The sequence below is a fragment of the Saccostrea echinata genome, unplaced genomic scaffold (genome assembly GCF_033153115.1).
Source record: "Saccostrea echinata isolate AGI-Se365-2 ecotype Australia unplaced genomic scaffold, CSIRO_AGI_Sech_v1 ptg000029l, whole genome shotgun sequence".
NCBI classification, from domain to species: domain Eukaryota; kingdom Metazoa; phylum Mollusca; class Bivalvia; order Ostreida; family Ostreidae; genus Saccostrea; species Saccostrea echinata.
In genome coordinates, this window is record NW_026889778.1 from 3,031,850 (window position 1) to 3,048,554 (window position 16,705).

The 16,705-nt window shown below is 33.6% G+C and overlaps 1 protein-coding gene across 2 annotated transcripts in view; it reads left to right on the forward strand.

The window, feature by feature from the left end:
- The window catches only part of LOC133195479 (uncharacterized), a 56,039-nt gene that overhangs the window by 30,609 nt on the left and 8,725 nt on the right, over nucleotides 1-16,705 (forward strand). For both annotated transcript variants that reach the window (XM_061331332.1, XM_061331331.1), the window contains exon 4: nucleotides 11,735-11,832. In XM_061331332.1, the coding sequence (XP_061187316.1) occupies nucleotides 11,735-11,832 (98 nt within the window). The remainder of the gene's footprint in view (nucleotides 1-11,734; nucleotides 11,833-16,705) is intronic.

Consider the following 16,705-nt stretch of genomic DNA (forward strand, 5'->3'; position numbering starts at 1 on the left):
GATCTTGTAGAGTAAGATAGAGCAACTTCATTCAAATGAGAATCCAGGGGTTATGCTGAATGTAATGATAATTTGTTGCAAATTATTACTGTATTTAACGTTATCATGGTTATAAATCCTGAATAATTGTTACAAAGTGAATACTCATTCCAAATGTTACCTGTGAATGGGATCATATATACATGATATTATATGGAATTTTGTGCAATGGATCATGAACACAACCATAATGAGGTTTATGTTCAGCACCTCTAGAGGCAATCAATTTTTATACCCCTAATTAGGGGAGAGAAAAAAAGAATTAAAATTTTGTCCCACATTTGCAGTTATTTTAAATTGTTTACTGGAAGCCAAATTTTTCTTTAATACAGTTTGCCCTCAGGATAAAGTTTTTCTGACAGCTTTCCCAGACAAATGAGATTTAATGTCCCCTCGCATTCGCAAAATCGGGGGATTGAAAAGGGTAAGCCCTGATAGCTTATGTTCAAGAGTGCATGTGTACCCCATCTGTGTGTATGTTTTCAAACTATCAAACAATGTGATGGATTTTGCAAATGAATAATAAATATTGTGTTCCTGACCAAGTGTTGACCACATAATACCTTATTATTGGGTCCCCACTAACCATGAGTGTATTGCGCTCTTTAACTTAAGAGAACATTTAAAACTGGTTGTAATAATCAGATGACCATTAAGGCCCATGGGCCTCTTGTTTATTTTTAAGGTAGGGTAGGAGTTTTATGCATCCATTTGTAATTTTGTTCACTGAAATAAACTTTCAGTTATCACTTCATCTAATAGATATTAGATATTATTATGCTTCCTGTCAGTTTGTCTCTATATAATCAATACCCAACTGTTATCGCATAGTTTTCAAAGGATTTATATAGCATAAGCATACTATGCCGAAATAGTGCACGGCTTCATTTTCTAAGGAAAATCCGACATCACTCGGGGATCGAACTCACAACCCCGAGATTGTCAGTCCGACGTGCTACCGATTTAGCCAAAGACGCCGTTACCTACACCACTGTATTTTAATATATACAGTGATATATAAACTTAGTTTCAAATGTTGACACTTAAAGAAAAAAATTAAACAAAATAATTTTTTCTAAAATAGTTTCTTGCAGCTTTTTTCCCTTAACTCAACTAATATTCTTTGAAACTATCTGTTCAAATACCTAATTGCATGAAACATTCAAAATTAAAAAAAAAAAGATTATGACGTACACGTAGCACAACGTGACGTCATAATAGGGATGTACAAACATGTTTGTAAGAGGTGATGAAGCATTGCAAATGGAGAAAATATTGTCGTTTTTATGGAACAGTCAGCATAATAATAACAATAGTGTTGTTATTTGCATGTACTATGCCTAAATAATAGTCGGGGTTTGACCCTAAGTGTACTCGCCTCCGGCTTGTGCACCATGTGTCAAACTCTGACAACTATTTAGGCATAGTGCATGCAAAGCACAACACTATTATATAAAAAGACACATTATTATGCCCCACCATGAATATGGCCAGGGCATATAGTGTTTGTCATGTCCGTCTTCTGTCCCTTTGTCTTTCTGTGTGTCCTTCCGTCACACTTTGCATTTAGCTCAGTTTCAAAGATTTTTATCAAATTTCATGTTCAACTGTATCAACATTCTTGACCTTTCCTTTGACCTTGACTGCAAATTTATGTTTATCTGAATTTCAAAGAAAGAATTCAAGATATTTTATTAAACTTTATATGCTTATATATATGGATGAGAGCTATTAAATGACCTCAGCATTTTGACCTTGACCTTTTCTTTTACGTTGACTTCATATTTGTGTTTAGCTGAGTTTAAAAGAAAGTATTCAAGATTTTTATGCCCCGCCATATTCAAGATTTTTATGCTCCATCCTTCTGTCCTTCCATCCTTCTGTCCTTCTGTCTGTCCTTCCTTCACACTTTGCGTTTAGCTCTGTTCAAAGCTCAGTTTTAAAGAAACTATCCAAGATATTTTTATCAAACTTCATATGCTGATAGATATTGATGAGAGCTATGCAACTGCATCAACATTTTTTGACCTTGACCTTTCCTTTGACCTTGACCTCACTTTTCTTAAATTAGTGTTTAGCTCACTTTTAAAGATACCATTCAAGATAGTGTTATCAAACTTCATATGTTGATACATACTGATGTAAGCTATTCAACTGCTTCAACATTTTTGGACCTTGACCTTTCTTTTGACCTTGACCTCACTTTTCTTAAATCAGTGTTTAGCTCAGTTTTAATGAAACCATTCAAGATATTTTAAACAAACTTCATATGCTGATACATACTGATGAGAGCTATGCAACTGCATCAATATTTTTTACCTTGACCTTTCCTTTGACCTTGACCTCACTTTTCTTAAATAAGTGTTTAGCTCACTTTTTAAAGATACCATTCAAGATAGTGTTATCAAACTTCATATGCTGATACATACTGATGAGAGCTATTCAACTGCATCAATATTTTTTCACCTTGACCTTTCCTTTGACCTTGACCTCACTTTTCTCAATTTGTGTTTAACTCAGTTTTAAAGAAACCATTCATAATATTTTTATCAAACTTCATATGCTAATACATACTGGTGTAACCTTTTCAACTACATCAACATTTTTTGACCTTGACCTTAACTTCATTTATTTTAAATTAGTGTTTAGCTCAGTTTTAAATAAACCATTCATTTTGATTTTTATCAAACTTAATATGCTGATACGTATTTATGAGAACTATTCAACTGCATCAAAAACGTTTGACCTTGAACTTTTCTGGGACCTTGACCTCATTTTACTTAAATTTGCATTTTGCTTAATTTTAAAGAAACCATTTAAGATATATTTATGTAAGCTTATGCACTTTTGCATAATTTGGTGAAAATTTATCATCTATATCCAACTTTTTAGATTTCAATTTCAATTTTAAATAAACTATTTAAGATATTCTCATCGAATTTCATACACTTATACAATTTACATGTTGCATTACTAATATACCCTCGGCGGGGCATTCATGCCCTATGGACATATTTCTATTTTTTTCAAACTTAATATGCTTATGCATACTGATGGAAGCTATTCAATGGCATCAACATTTTTTAGCTTGGCCTTTACATTTACCTTGACCCCACATTTTTCTCAAATTGTGTTTTGCTTAGTTTCAAAGAAACAAAATAATCAAGATTTTTTTATCAAACTTCTTATGCTGATACAGATGAAGGAGAGCTATTCAAGTTCATCAACATTTTTGATCTTAACCTTTCCTTTGAAATCACTTTTCTCAAATTTGTTTTTAGCTGAAAGAAACTATTCCAGATATTATTTTTATGTAAGCTTATGCACAGATACATTATTTGGTGAGAATTTATCAAGTGTGTCCATTTTTTTTTTACCTTGACCTTCCCAATGACCTTTGACTTTACTATTTATTAGATCACCTGAGTCACTCAGGTGACCTATTGCTATCTGTTTTCGTCCATTGTCATCCATTGTGCTTTGTCCGTCAAGCATTAGCATTTGAATATTTTCAGTTTTTTTCTGGAACCGACGAACCAATTTCAAACAATTTTTGCATAGAACATCTATGAGTTAAAGGAAACAAAAATTGTGAATTCCGTGGTCCCCCCCCCCCCCCCCCCCCAAGGCCTCAGGGGTGGGGCTAAAACCATCAAAATTAGTGCTATCTTTAGAAATCTTCTTCTTTACTCTTGGATATCAAATGGTCAAACTGTTGGCATGATTGTAATAAGCATTGATCCCTCTACCAAAATTGTGAAATTCATGGCCCCCAGTGTCAGGGGTTCTGGAGTTGGATGGGGCTCTAATGATCATATAGAGAAAATGCATAAATTCTTTAAAAATCTTCTTCTGTGCCCCCTATATATAAAGCAGATATAACTTAGGTGCATGGTTATGATGATCAAGGGTGCCTTTTCCAGAATTGTGGCCCCAGGGTAAGGGGCTCTGCAGGAAAGGGGCTCTATTGATTATATAGTGAAAGTACATTATTATTCCTAAGAAAATCTTCTCTGTTTCTGGGTATTAAGGAAAAAACTAAGTGCATGGTTATGATGAGCAGGGATATTTATTTCGAAATTGTGAATTTCATGGCCCCTGGATCAAGGGTTCTGTGGGGGTTCTATTGAATATATATGTACACATGTAGTAAAAATGCACTACTTCTTTGAAAATCTTCTTCTCTGCTCCTGAGTATTTTGCAGATAAACTAAGTGCTTAATTTTGATGAGCAATGGTGCCTTTCCACAATTGTGAATTTCATGGGCTCTGGGTCAGGGGTTTTGGTGTTAGGGATGGGCTCTATTGATTATATAGTGAAAATGCAATAATTCTTTGAAAATCTCATTGGAATGAAACAGATAAACTAATTGCATGGTTATGATGATCAAGGGTGCCTCTTCCAAAATTGTGAATAATTTGTGGCCCCAGGATGAGGGGTTCTCTGGGGGAGAAGGGGCTTTATTGAATGCATAGTGAAAGTGCATTATTTCTTGAAAATCTTCTTCTCTGCTCCTAGGTATTTAGCAGATAAAAAAGTATATAGTTAAGATGAGCAAGAATGCCTCTTCCAAAATTGTTAATTTAATGGCCCCTGGGTCAGGGGTTCTGGTGTTATGATTGGGCTCTATTGATTATATTTTGAAATTGCATTAATTCTTTGAAAATCTTCTTCTCTGCTCCTGAGTATTTAGCAGATAAACTAAGTACATAGTCAGGATGAGCAAGGATGCCTCTTCCAAAATTATGAAATTTGTGGTTCCAGGGTCAGGGGTTCGTGTGTGTGTGTGGTCTATTGAATATATAGTGAAAATGCATAATTATTTTTTAAAAATCTTCCCTGCCCCAGGGTATTTAACTGAAAAAATTAAATGCATGGCTTTGAGGAGCTAGGATGTCTTTTTGAAAAGTTTGAAATTCATAACCCCCAGTTCAGGGTTTTTGGTGTTAGGGTGGGGCTCTTTTGAACAAAATGCATTATTTCATTGAAAATCCTCTTCTCTGCCCATTGTTATTAGGCAAATGTACTAAGTGCATGGTTATGATGAGCAGGGGTGCCATTTCCAAAATTATGAATTTCTTGGCCCCTGAGTCAGGGGCTCTGGTATTAGGGAGGGGCTATGCTGAATCTAGTGAAAGTGGATTATTTCTTTGAAATCTTCTTCTCTGCTCCTGTGCATCTAGGAGGAAAACAGGGTGTATGAAGTTGTAATGTTGTTTTTACCAGATTTTGAAATTCTGTACCACTTGGTCAATTTATAAATTTATTCTATTGAACATGCTGAAAGAAGTTATTCCCCTTTGCTATTCTATGATAGTTAGTTAATCATTTTAAAAAATGTAACTTAAAATGTCAATTGAATAACAGAATTTTACAAGAATTTTTATAGTATTTATTACAAAAAGTACTTTCATAGTTTTAATGCTCAGGTAGACTTTTAAACAATAGATAAATAAAAATGGGACAAAAATACCATTTCTTTGTACATTAAATACTGTGAATCACTTTTTATTCGCGAGAACATTTTTTAGCGTAATTACGCAAGTCAGTCTGCTCACGAATATTATGTTCTCACGTATATTTGTAATGTAAAGGATTATATATCACAATAACCAGAGCTCGCGAAAAATTTGTTTCACTTATATATAACACATAGCTTATATCATATATAACACATGGCTTTCTCGCGTAAATAAGGTGTCGCGAAAATATAGTGATCTACAGTAATCTTCAAAGACTAAGAGAGGCCAATGCGAGGGGAAATGAAATGTGTTAACTAATAGATCTCTAGAACTTTTGTTTTGTTTAGTCCACATGGGGATAGTGACAAATGGGGGAAAGTACAGGCCACATGGGGATAGTGACAAGTGGAGGAAAGTACAGTCAAATAAAGAGATCAAATTTAAGATTTGTTAATGAGTACTAAATTAATATTTTGCTGATCCCTGATTATCCTATTTTTCTTGCTTTTGGACAACATAGCTTCATTTTTCAGCATATTTTGTTTTAATCTATCGATCGTTACATTATACCCAGGTGACCATTAAGGCCCTTGGGCCTCTTGTTGTGCATCCAAATGTAAACACGGCAAGTGTCTCTGTAATTTCAAGTAATGGAAATGTTAATTCGATCTGCCTGTGTTCTGTGCAGACAGGAAGACAGACTGACGGAGAAGCAATTTATGGTCTCCTGGGGATTTGTAATTGACAAGCAAAAAAATAAAATACCATATATAGTGAGAAAAAAAGACAGGAAGTTTACAAGATATGTCATGTACCAAGGACATAATCAAAATTTTAAAAAAATCTGTATTTTGATTTCAGAAAATTTATTTTCTAGATTTCTTTCCACGTTTTTCATCTGAAACAAACAATCATTTGCTATTCTATTAGCTTAAGTGTAATTTATAGATCTAATATATTTAAAAATGCGATATGTATTAGATATTAGACATTAAAGATTGATTATCAAAATTAGTGATTCTTGGAGGCATTAAAAATTTAAATGTCAAAATTCGTATTGGCCACAAATACGAACTTCGATGATAATCACCCTGTAGATATGTATTGGCATTATTATACCCCCCGCTTGAAAAGTGGGAGGGTATATAGTGATCGGGGTGTCCCTCCTTCCGTTTGTCTAGCTGTCTGTCCATCCGTCCGTCCGTCTGTTACGCTTTGGGGTACCTATCTCTTATCCGCAACTCCTCTTATACCACTGAATGAAATTTAATGAGACTTTCACAGAATCATTGTTACATAGTGCCATTGTGCACCTCCTATTTTACTTTTTGATCTGACACTTATTTCGGGTCTCCCAGGGCAAAACATGGACTTTGCCATTATAATCATATGGGAGGCAGGGGGTATCATTTAGTGAGCTCAGTGCTCACAGTACCTCTAGTTTCATTTATGCATGGTTAGTATGAAAGTGTTAATTGGCTGTGGCCACTTCTAACTTTGGGAGAATAACTCAAAAAAATGTCATTTTTGGCATTTTTAAGAAACCATCGCATGTTCCAACTACCACACGAGCTAAATAGTGCAGTGTTAACAAAATGTTTATACATAGGAAAATGTTTGCTGTTGTTCGCTAACATTTAATAAAATGTTCAGTACCACTCTTGATCGAAACTTGAATTTTGTGTAAAACATGAGGCAAAATATGATGGTTAATGGCCTTACTTCTTTGGACAACCCAACATGATGGCACATTACAATAGTGAATTTTATTTTAAATGCATTATAATAAAATGCTCAGGATCTTATAATTTATCTTAGACAAATTGGGACTTACATCAATTAAATTTGGCATGGTCCATCTGATTCTGCAAAGCAACAGTTTACTGGTCTACTGTTAATTCTTTGACTGACTAAGAGCTACAGACTTCTCCTACAGTTATAGTCTGATTTTGATCAGACTTGCAGCAACATATATTAAATTCTGCTGTCTTTTTTCGATACCTGTATTCCTTAGATAATAAATGTTGAGTCGTCCCAACACTCAGATGTCATATGTCGGGTCATAATGTGTGACATTATTTCTCAAACTCTTTTTTATTATAAATCTATGATATTTCAAGTTATTATTTCTGTATTTCAGGATTAAAGTAGTATTATGTAATTATAACATGAAATATCATGTAATTATAACATGAAATATCATGTAATTAGAACATGAAATATCATGTAATTAGAACATGAAATATGTAATTATAACATGAAATATCATGTAATTAGAACATGAAATATCATGTAATTAGAACATGAAATATCATGTAATTAGAACATGAAATATCATGTAATCAGAACATGAAATATCATGAAATTATAACATGAAATATCATGTAATTATAACATGAAATATCATGTAATTATAACATGAAATGTTCATAAGTGAATGTTCATTGTACAATTAAAGTGTGTATTTGGGCTGAGGGTGGGGTGGGTTGGTGGTAATATATCCTTTCTTCTAATTCCATACATTTGTGGCATTAAATGTTATTTGTCATAATGTGGATGTCATTCATTCTTCTCTTTATTTTTGGATCCGTTTCCCCATGAAATTGATATTTACAGACGCGTGTTTAATGCCACAGTGATAAACAACAGCTCTTTCTATGTGGTGTTGCCATTCTATGACTGATGTGTATTCCTTAAGAAAAAAACATGTATTACATAAAAAAAAATCCTTGTGATCTAAAGAATACAGCTTATCTTGACAATCGGTTCATTTTTATAAACAGCCACTAAAATTATCTTTCCTATATTTAAAAGTTAATTCATGATGGTACACAAGTACACCACACAAACTTTTTTTTCTGGAAATCAGTTGTCAAGGAAAGGTGTTGCCATAGATACTGAAGGAAGATGTGTAAAATTCTTTCAAAAATTTAAATACTACTATACTCCAACAGTTCATATTTGATACTCAAATATCTAGTTATATGTTTACAAAATATGAATTCTCATCATTCTGCCAGACTAGTGTAAAACAAAAAAAATATAGATTGAAGTTCAGGTGCAACTTTTTCTTGTAACAATTTAAGTACAAACTAGTAGAGGTACATTCTCATCAGATGCACCTGCCTGTTTTTAGCTCTACTGGTCAGAGACCAGAAGAGCTTATGCGATAGTAAGATGTCTGTCCGTCTGTCTGTCTGTCCGTCCATCAGTAAACAATTTTTCAAAACGCTACTCCTCCTACAGTTTTGGTCATATTTCATTATAACTTGGCACATAAATAGACTACATTAAGATACATAATTCTGTGTATCGGTTTTTGATTTTAATGAACGGTTTTGCTATGTTTACTAAAAATAGAGATTTCTGGGAAATACTTTCAAAACGCTACTCCTCCTACAGTTTTGGTCTGATATCAATATAACTTGGCACTCAAGTAGACTATACTAAGATACATAATTCTGTGTATCGGTTTTTGATTTCAATGAACGGTTTTGCAATGGTTACTAAAAATAGAAATTTCTGTGAAAAACTTTCCAAACGCTACTCCTCCCACAGTTTTGATCTGATTTCAATATAACTTGGCACACAAGTAGACTATAATAAGATACATAATTCTACTCATCGGTTTTTGATTTCAATGAACGGTGTTGCCATGGTTACTAAAAATTAGGGCTGTCATGAGTACCCGAAATAACCGAGAACCGCGGTCCAAGTTGTTCGGTTCGGTTCCATTTTTCCGGATTTCGGTTCGGGTCTGGTTTATATATTTGAGTCTGTTCAATACAAAAAATGGCGTTGAAATCAAAGGAATGATGACGATAACAGTGATAAATAAACATCACAACTGAAATCTACTTCATTCCTTGACAAACACTTGTCACAGAAGTATTAGATAATTATCAAAACGAGCAGGAATGGTCAGGTTGTGGCTAATAGTAGGCCAAGTCACCGATGTCTAGACGTTCGCATGGTTAAGACTTGTTTTCAATGTAAATTTAATGCAACAAAATAAAGATTTTTCAGGTTAAATTCATGAAATTAAGGTTTAAAATAGATGTAAATACCCGACCCGAAAAACCCGAAACCGAACCGAAAATTTACAGAACCGACCCGACCCGAAAAATTTTTGGATCCGTGACAGCCCTACTAAAAATAGAAATTTCTGTGAAATACTTTCAAAACGCTATTCCTCCTACAGTTTTGGTCCAATTTCAATATAACTTGGCACACAAGTAGACTACACTAAGATACATAATTTTGATTATCGGCTTTTGATTTCAATGAACAGTGTTGTCATGGTTACTAAAAATAGATATTTCTTGGAAATACTTTCAAAACACTACTCCTCCTACAGTTTTGATCTTATTTCAATGTAACTTGGCACACAAATAGACTACACTAAGATTACATAATTCTTTTTATCAGTTTTTGATTTCGATGAAGGTGTTGCCATGGTTACAAAAAATAGAAATTTCCTTGAAATACTTTCAAAATGCTACTCCTCCTACAGTTTTGGTCAGATTTCAGTAGAGATACATAATTCTCTGTACCAGTTTTGGGTTTCGATGAACAATGTTGCCATGGTTACTAAAAATAGATTTTTTTAAAAATTACTTTCAAAACGCTACTCCTCCTACACTTTTTGTCTGATTCAGTATAACTTGGCATACAAGTAGACTACACTGAGATACATAATTGTCGTTATTATTTTTTTGATTTTGTTGAATGATGTTGCCATGGTTACTGAAATCGAAATTTCTGTAAATTGTTTTAAAGGGCTACTCCTCCTACAGTTTTAGTCTGATTGCAATAAATCTTGCCACAAAAAGAGACTAAACCAAGGATAATTATTAGGACCCCACAAGCATTTGCGGGTGCCCTATAGTAATCACTCTGTCTGTCTGTCTGTCCATCTGTCTGTCTGTCCGTCTGTCATTCTTCCGTCCACAAATTTTCTGTTTTTTCTAATAACTTTTTTTATAGTTGACCAATTAAGTTCAAATTTGGTATGTTGGTTGAATAGGTAGTAAGACATATTTTGATGCTAAGTTTGGTTCTCTGTGTCATCCAGTTTGGAGCTGGGGGGGGGGGGGGAGGGTAGATTCCTTAACTTTACATTAGAATGAATGCCAGGGCAAAGAGAGATAACTGCTGAGAATGTTCCTATTGTAAACTATGAAAGCTGCAACTTGTCCAATGGGATTAATTAACTTTCCCCTTGAAGAAAATCTAAAGCATTATCTGTTTCTATCAAATTGAGATTAATTAACACCTCTTTCTGCAAATGAAGTTTGTTTTGAAGTTAAGGTTAATTCTGAATGAAGTTTACATTCTCTGAAATGTGGATATAAATAATGTTCATACTTTATTTTGGTAAAATACACAATGAGTTGTGATTTTATTGAATTCTAAAAACAAGATATACATAAAGATATCTTTTTTATTTCTTTATTTTTTTTTTTTTTTATTTATTTATTTATTTAATTTAATTTATTTATTAATTTTTTTTTGCTGCTGTATGTAAATTCAAGAATACTATTAATTTTGAAAGGTAGTCCAATAATGACCTCATTCTATCATTATTGAAAAAGTTCTTATTGTAAACTTAGAAGAAAAGGATGAGAGAAGGTACAATTAATCCCCTGGGATTAATTATCTTGCCTGGTGCAGAAAATTTTCAAGGCTTATCTTTATTTGTCACTTTAAGATAAATTAACACCTTTGTCTGCAACTGATGTTTGTTTTGAAGTTAAGGTCAAGCCTGGGTGATATTTGCATTCACTGAAGGCTGGCATTTTATAAAACACATGCTTTATTCTTGTTTGAATATACATTTAATTGAGTTATTATAGATATGATGTTTTTTACTGCCTTATGTAAATACAGGGATACTTTTAACAGGTTGTTGGATATTTAGGAATTATCTTGAAATTTTATAAATACAGTTGTTGTTGCATATTCTTCTTCATATATTTTTAAATTTTTGTAATCAATTAAAATTCTCATTCTGTAAGCTGCACCCTCATATTTCTACCCCTCAGTGGGGCCCTTGCTGACTGGTCAGTTTTCTAGTTCTATTTATTGCTGTTGCAAAGTTTCAAGACCAAGTGCTACTTTTATCTTCCTTTATAAGTACAACCAGTAGAGCTACAGTCTCATCAGAGACTTCTGGTTTCCTTATTATAATGCTTTATTTGTTCTTTTAGACATCCTTTTTTTTCTCTTTTAGACTACTTGAAGTTTTGGATTACCTCAATCAAGACATTTGGAGGCAAAAAGGCACCACTGTTTCTTGTTGCCACACACACGGAAACAAAATCTACAGATGTAAGTATTCAGGCTTATAGAAATGTGAATTAGAGAGGAATAAGCAGACCTATTTTTGTATTCATATGAAGCAGAATTTATTCAAAATCTTATACATGAGAAAAAGAAATATCTTGCTGTGGCCTTCAGCTCGACATTTAGATATATTGACGACGTAATATACGTCAGACAGAGTCTGATACATCTGTTTCATATCTGGATATTTTACTAGAAAAAGACGTTAATGGTAATCTAACAATAAAGCTTTATGATAAACGTGATGTCTTTAACTTTTCAACCGTCATCTTCTAGGGCTGTCACAGATCCAAAATTTTTCGGGTCGGGTCGGTTCTTTAAATTTTCGGTTCGGTTTCGGGTTTTTCGGGTCGGGTATTTACATCTATTTTAAACCTTAATTTCATGAATTTAACCTGAAAAATCTTTATTTGTTACATTAAATTTACATTGAAAACAAGTCTTAACCATGCGAACGTCTAGACATCGGTGACTTGGCCTACTATTAGCCACAACCTGACCATTCCTGCTCGTTTTGATAATTATCTAATACTTCCGTGACAAGTGTTTGTCAAGGAATGAAGTAGATTTCAGTTATGATGTTTATTTATCACTGTTATCGTCATCATTCCTTTGATTTCAACGCCATTTTTTGTATTGAACAGACTCAAATATATAAACCAGACCCGAACCGAAATCCGGAAAAATGGAACCGGAACCGAACCAAACAACTTGGACCGCGGTTCTCGGTTATTTCGGGTACTCGTGACAGCCCTATCATCTTCCCTTACTTATGCAGGAATATACTCTGATCACCTGAGTATGGGTTGTATATCTCTCAGTTGATTTGATACGCAAGAGCATGCTCTATGTAAGAACAATTTCTAAAACGAGGTAAGTTATTGACAAACAAGTTGATGAAACAAGAACATTAACAGTCTCGTTTAAAGTCATCATTTTGTAAGTTCTATGGTCCATACAATGATCTTGTCAGCAAATACTATCTATCATTAAGTCATATGCTGACTGACGTTTTTCATACTAATTGTTAGGCTATTATTTACACACTGAATTGTCAACGGATTTTCTGTTATTTACTGATCCTGACAAGGAGCACATGGTGGGTGTGACCGGTCGGCAGGGGATGCTCACTCCTCCATGGCACCTGATCCCACCTCTGCTTTTAGAGGTCCGTGTTTGCTCTGCTCCCAATTTGTATTGTTTTAATGGACTTTGAGCTTGAATACTAGTACTGTTCGTTATCTCCATATTTCATCTCCAACATATCTTGGGAATGCACAAATACAGCTATTCTTCAGAATCCGGTTGCACGAACGTTAGTTAAATTTAACTGGCCGTTAACTTTGCGTTAACCCGACGTTTAATTTAACGGCGAGTTAAACTGGTTGCACAAAAGTTAACTACCAGTTAAAGCCTAATTAATTTTCTGATTTAACTAACAGATTTAACTGAGGTTAACTAGGTACATTGAATATTTAATTAAACATTTAAATCAAAATCGCAGATTTGTTATGATTTCAAAACTTGTTTGCAGGGAAGGAAGAACTTGTACAGAGATAATAGAAATGTCTGACTTGAGCAACATGCAAATTCAATCCCGATTTTGATTTAGGCAAGATTGTATTATACATGTATAAATTGCGGATAAATATTGCGACATTGTCTGCAAAGAACAACAAGACGAAATCATTCCATATGAGTGGAGATGTAGGTACTTTTTTCATCCAATTATGCATACAGTAAATGTCATTATATTTTATCAAAACGATGATCGTTTTAAAAAAAAATAACCTCAGACAAGTTACTGAAAAGTAGGTTAATCGTTCAATTCCACAAACTTCAGGCACATAAAACGACGAGGTGGGTGTTCCTCTCCCATTTTTTGAGAGATTTTTAGCTCTACTGGTCAAATACCAGAAGAGCTTATGCGATAGTAAGTTGTCCGTCATCCGTCCGTCCGTCTGTCTTTCTGTCTGTAAACAATTTTTCAAAATGCTACTCCTCCTACAGTTTTGGTCTGATTTCAATATAAATTGGCAAACAATTTATATTACTACACTAAGATACATAATTCTGTTTATCGGTCTTTGATTTCAGTGAACGAAGTTGCCATGGTTACTGAAAATAGAAATTTCTGTGAAATACCTTCAAAATGCTACTCCTCCTACAGTTTTGGTCTGATTTCAATATAACTTATCACACAAGTAGACTACACAAAGATACATATTTCTGTTATTGGTTTTTGATTTAGGTTAATGGTGTTGCCATGGTTACTAAAAATAAAAATTTCTGTGAAATACTTTAAAAATGCTACTTCTACAATTTTGTTCTGATTTCAATATAAATTGACACATAAGTAGACTACACAAAGATACATAATTCTGTATATCGGTTTTCGATTTCGATGAATGGTGTTGCCATGGTTTCTAAAATTAGAAATTTCTGTGAAATACATTCAAAATGCTACTCCTCCTACAGTTTTGGTTTGATTTCAATATTACTTGGCAAACAAGTAGACTACACTAAGATACATAATTCTGTATATCAGTTTTTGATTTCGATGAATTGCCATGGTTACTAAAAATAGAAATATTTGTGAAATACTTTCAAAACTCTTCTCCTCCTACAGTTTTGGTCAGATTTCAATATAACTTGGCACACAAGTAGATTACACTGAGGTACATAATTCTGTATATCCATTTTTTGATTTTGGTCAAGTGTTGCCATGGTTACAAAAAAGCTGAAATTTCTTTGACATACTTTCAAAACATTACTTGTCACCCGCATGGCACAGTGGTAGAATGTTTGCTCTAGAGTCGCAAAGTAAGGAGTTGATCCTTACGTTGCGGGTTCGAATCCCACTGTGGGACATGAAACCGGTCCTTCGGATGAGATTGTTTAAACCAAGGTCCTATGTCGCAGTAGGTGCTCGCACGAAAAAAATCTCTTACTACTCAATGGCCCTGAGTGCCGAGCATAGGTCAAAATTTGCAGCTTTCCACCGGCAAGTGGTGGCATCTCCATATGAGTGAAAAATTCTTGAGAGGGACGTTAAACAACAAACAAAATATTACTTTGCCTACAGTTTGGTCTGATTTTAATATAACATGGCATGCAAGTAGACTACACTGAGATACATAATCGTCTTTATTTTTTTTTTATTTTGATGAATGATGTTGCCATGGTAACTAGAATCAAAATTTCTCAAAAATTCTTTTAAAAGGCTAGTCTTTCTACAGTTTTAGTCTGATTGCAATTCATCTTGCAACAAAAAGAGAGTAATTGCAACAAAAAGAGAGTAAAACAAGGATTATTATTTATTTATTGCTGTTACAAAGTTTCAAGTCCAAATGCTACTTTTCTCTTCCTTTGTTATAAGTACAAACCAGTAGAGCTACAGTCTCGACAGAGACTTCTGGTTTTAAATTATTTTCAATTTCCCCTCCCAAAAATCAATGCCTCGTGCTAGAACTTAATACAGAAAACTCCATGTATATACTTTGTTATTGCATTGTTTATACTATTTGACTATTTTTCAATGTAAAAAGTCATATTTGAAGTAACTATCTTTTATAATATATTTAATATATTTTACCAATATAAGATTAATATTGAAAGTAAATAACCTTAGCAAATTAACATTTATGAATTGACGTCATTTTAATTATGACGTCAGAAATATTTCACCATAGGTAAGGGAAATGCGCATGTAGAACGATTTGAACAGAGAGTTAACTATAAGACATCAATTAAATGTGAGTTAGCTAATTTATTTTTAATAGACATTTGAACAACAAATTTTTAACCGACAGTTACATAACTTGTCGTTAAAAATTTAACAGCTAGTTACGACACTAACTGGAAGTTAAATTTAACTAATGTTTGTGCAATCAAGACATTTGGTGGCAAAGAGACGCCATTGTTTCTTGTTGCCTCACACACAGAAACAAAATCTACAGATGTAAGTATTCAAGCTTATAGAAATGTCAATTAGAAAAGAGTAAACCGATCCCCAACATATCTTGAGAATGCACAAGTACAGCTATACTTCAGGAATACAAAAGAAAAGATTTTTAGCCTGTAAGGGTGCAAGATTGGTTATAGTCTTTACAAAATGAATTGGTTTCTATTTATGTTGATGACTATAGACAAATGCATGTAATAATTCATTTCTCTTATATTGACAGCTCACCTGAGCTGAAAGCTCAAGTGAGCTTTTTAGATCACCCAATGTCCTGCGTCCGTACATCCATCTGTCTGTCTGTCCCTTTGTAAAATTTTCACAGTTTCAACTTCTACTTAAGTACCACTTGGCCAATATTAACCTCATTGGCAAGAGGCATCCTTTGGTAAAGCAATTTTAATTTATTTTTTTTAAAAATGTCCAAGCTTACTTCAAGGGGAGATAATCAAAGTAAAACTAGTGTGGTATCATTGAAATGATTAATTTCTTCACAAAAACCACTGTGCCAGAGAAAATGAAACTTGTTTGAAAGCTTCCTGAGGTAGTGTATAGATTCTAAATTGTTTAAAGTTTGGCCCCTAGGGGGAAAAAGTGGGGTAGGGCCACAATAGGAAAATAAAGCTTTTCATAGGAATATATATAGGAAAACATCAAAAAAAATCTTCTCAAGAACCACTGGACCAGAAAAGATGTTACTTATGTGAAAGATTCCTTGGTTTGTGTAGATTCTAAATTTCTCAAATAATGGCTCCTAGGGGTAGGGTATAGCCACCATAGGAGAACAATGTTTTACATTGAAATATATAGAAAAACTTGTTAAAAATCTTCTTTTCTTAAACCACTGGATCAGAAAAGATGAAACTTACGAGAAATCGTCATGAGGTAGTGTAGATT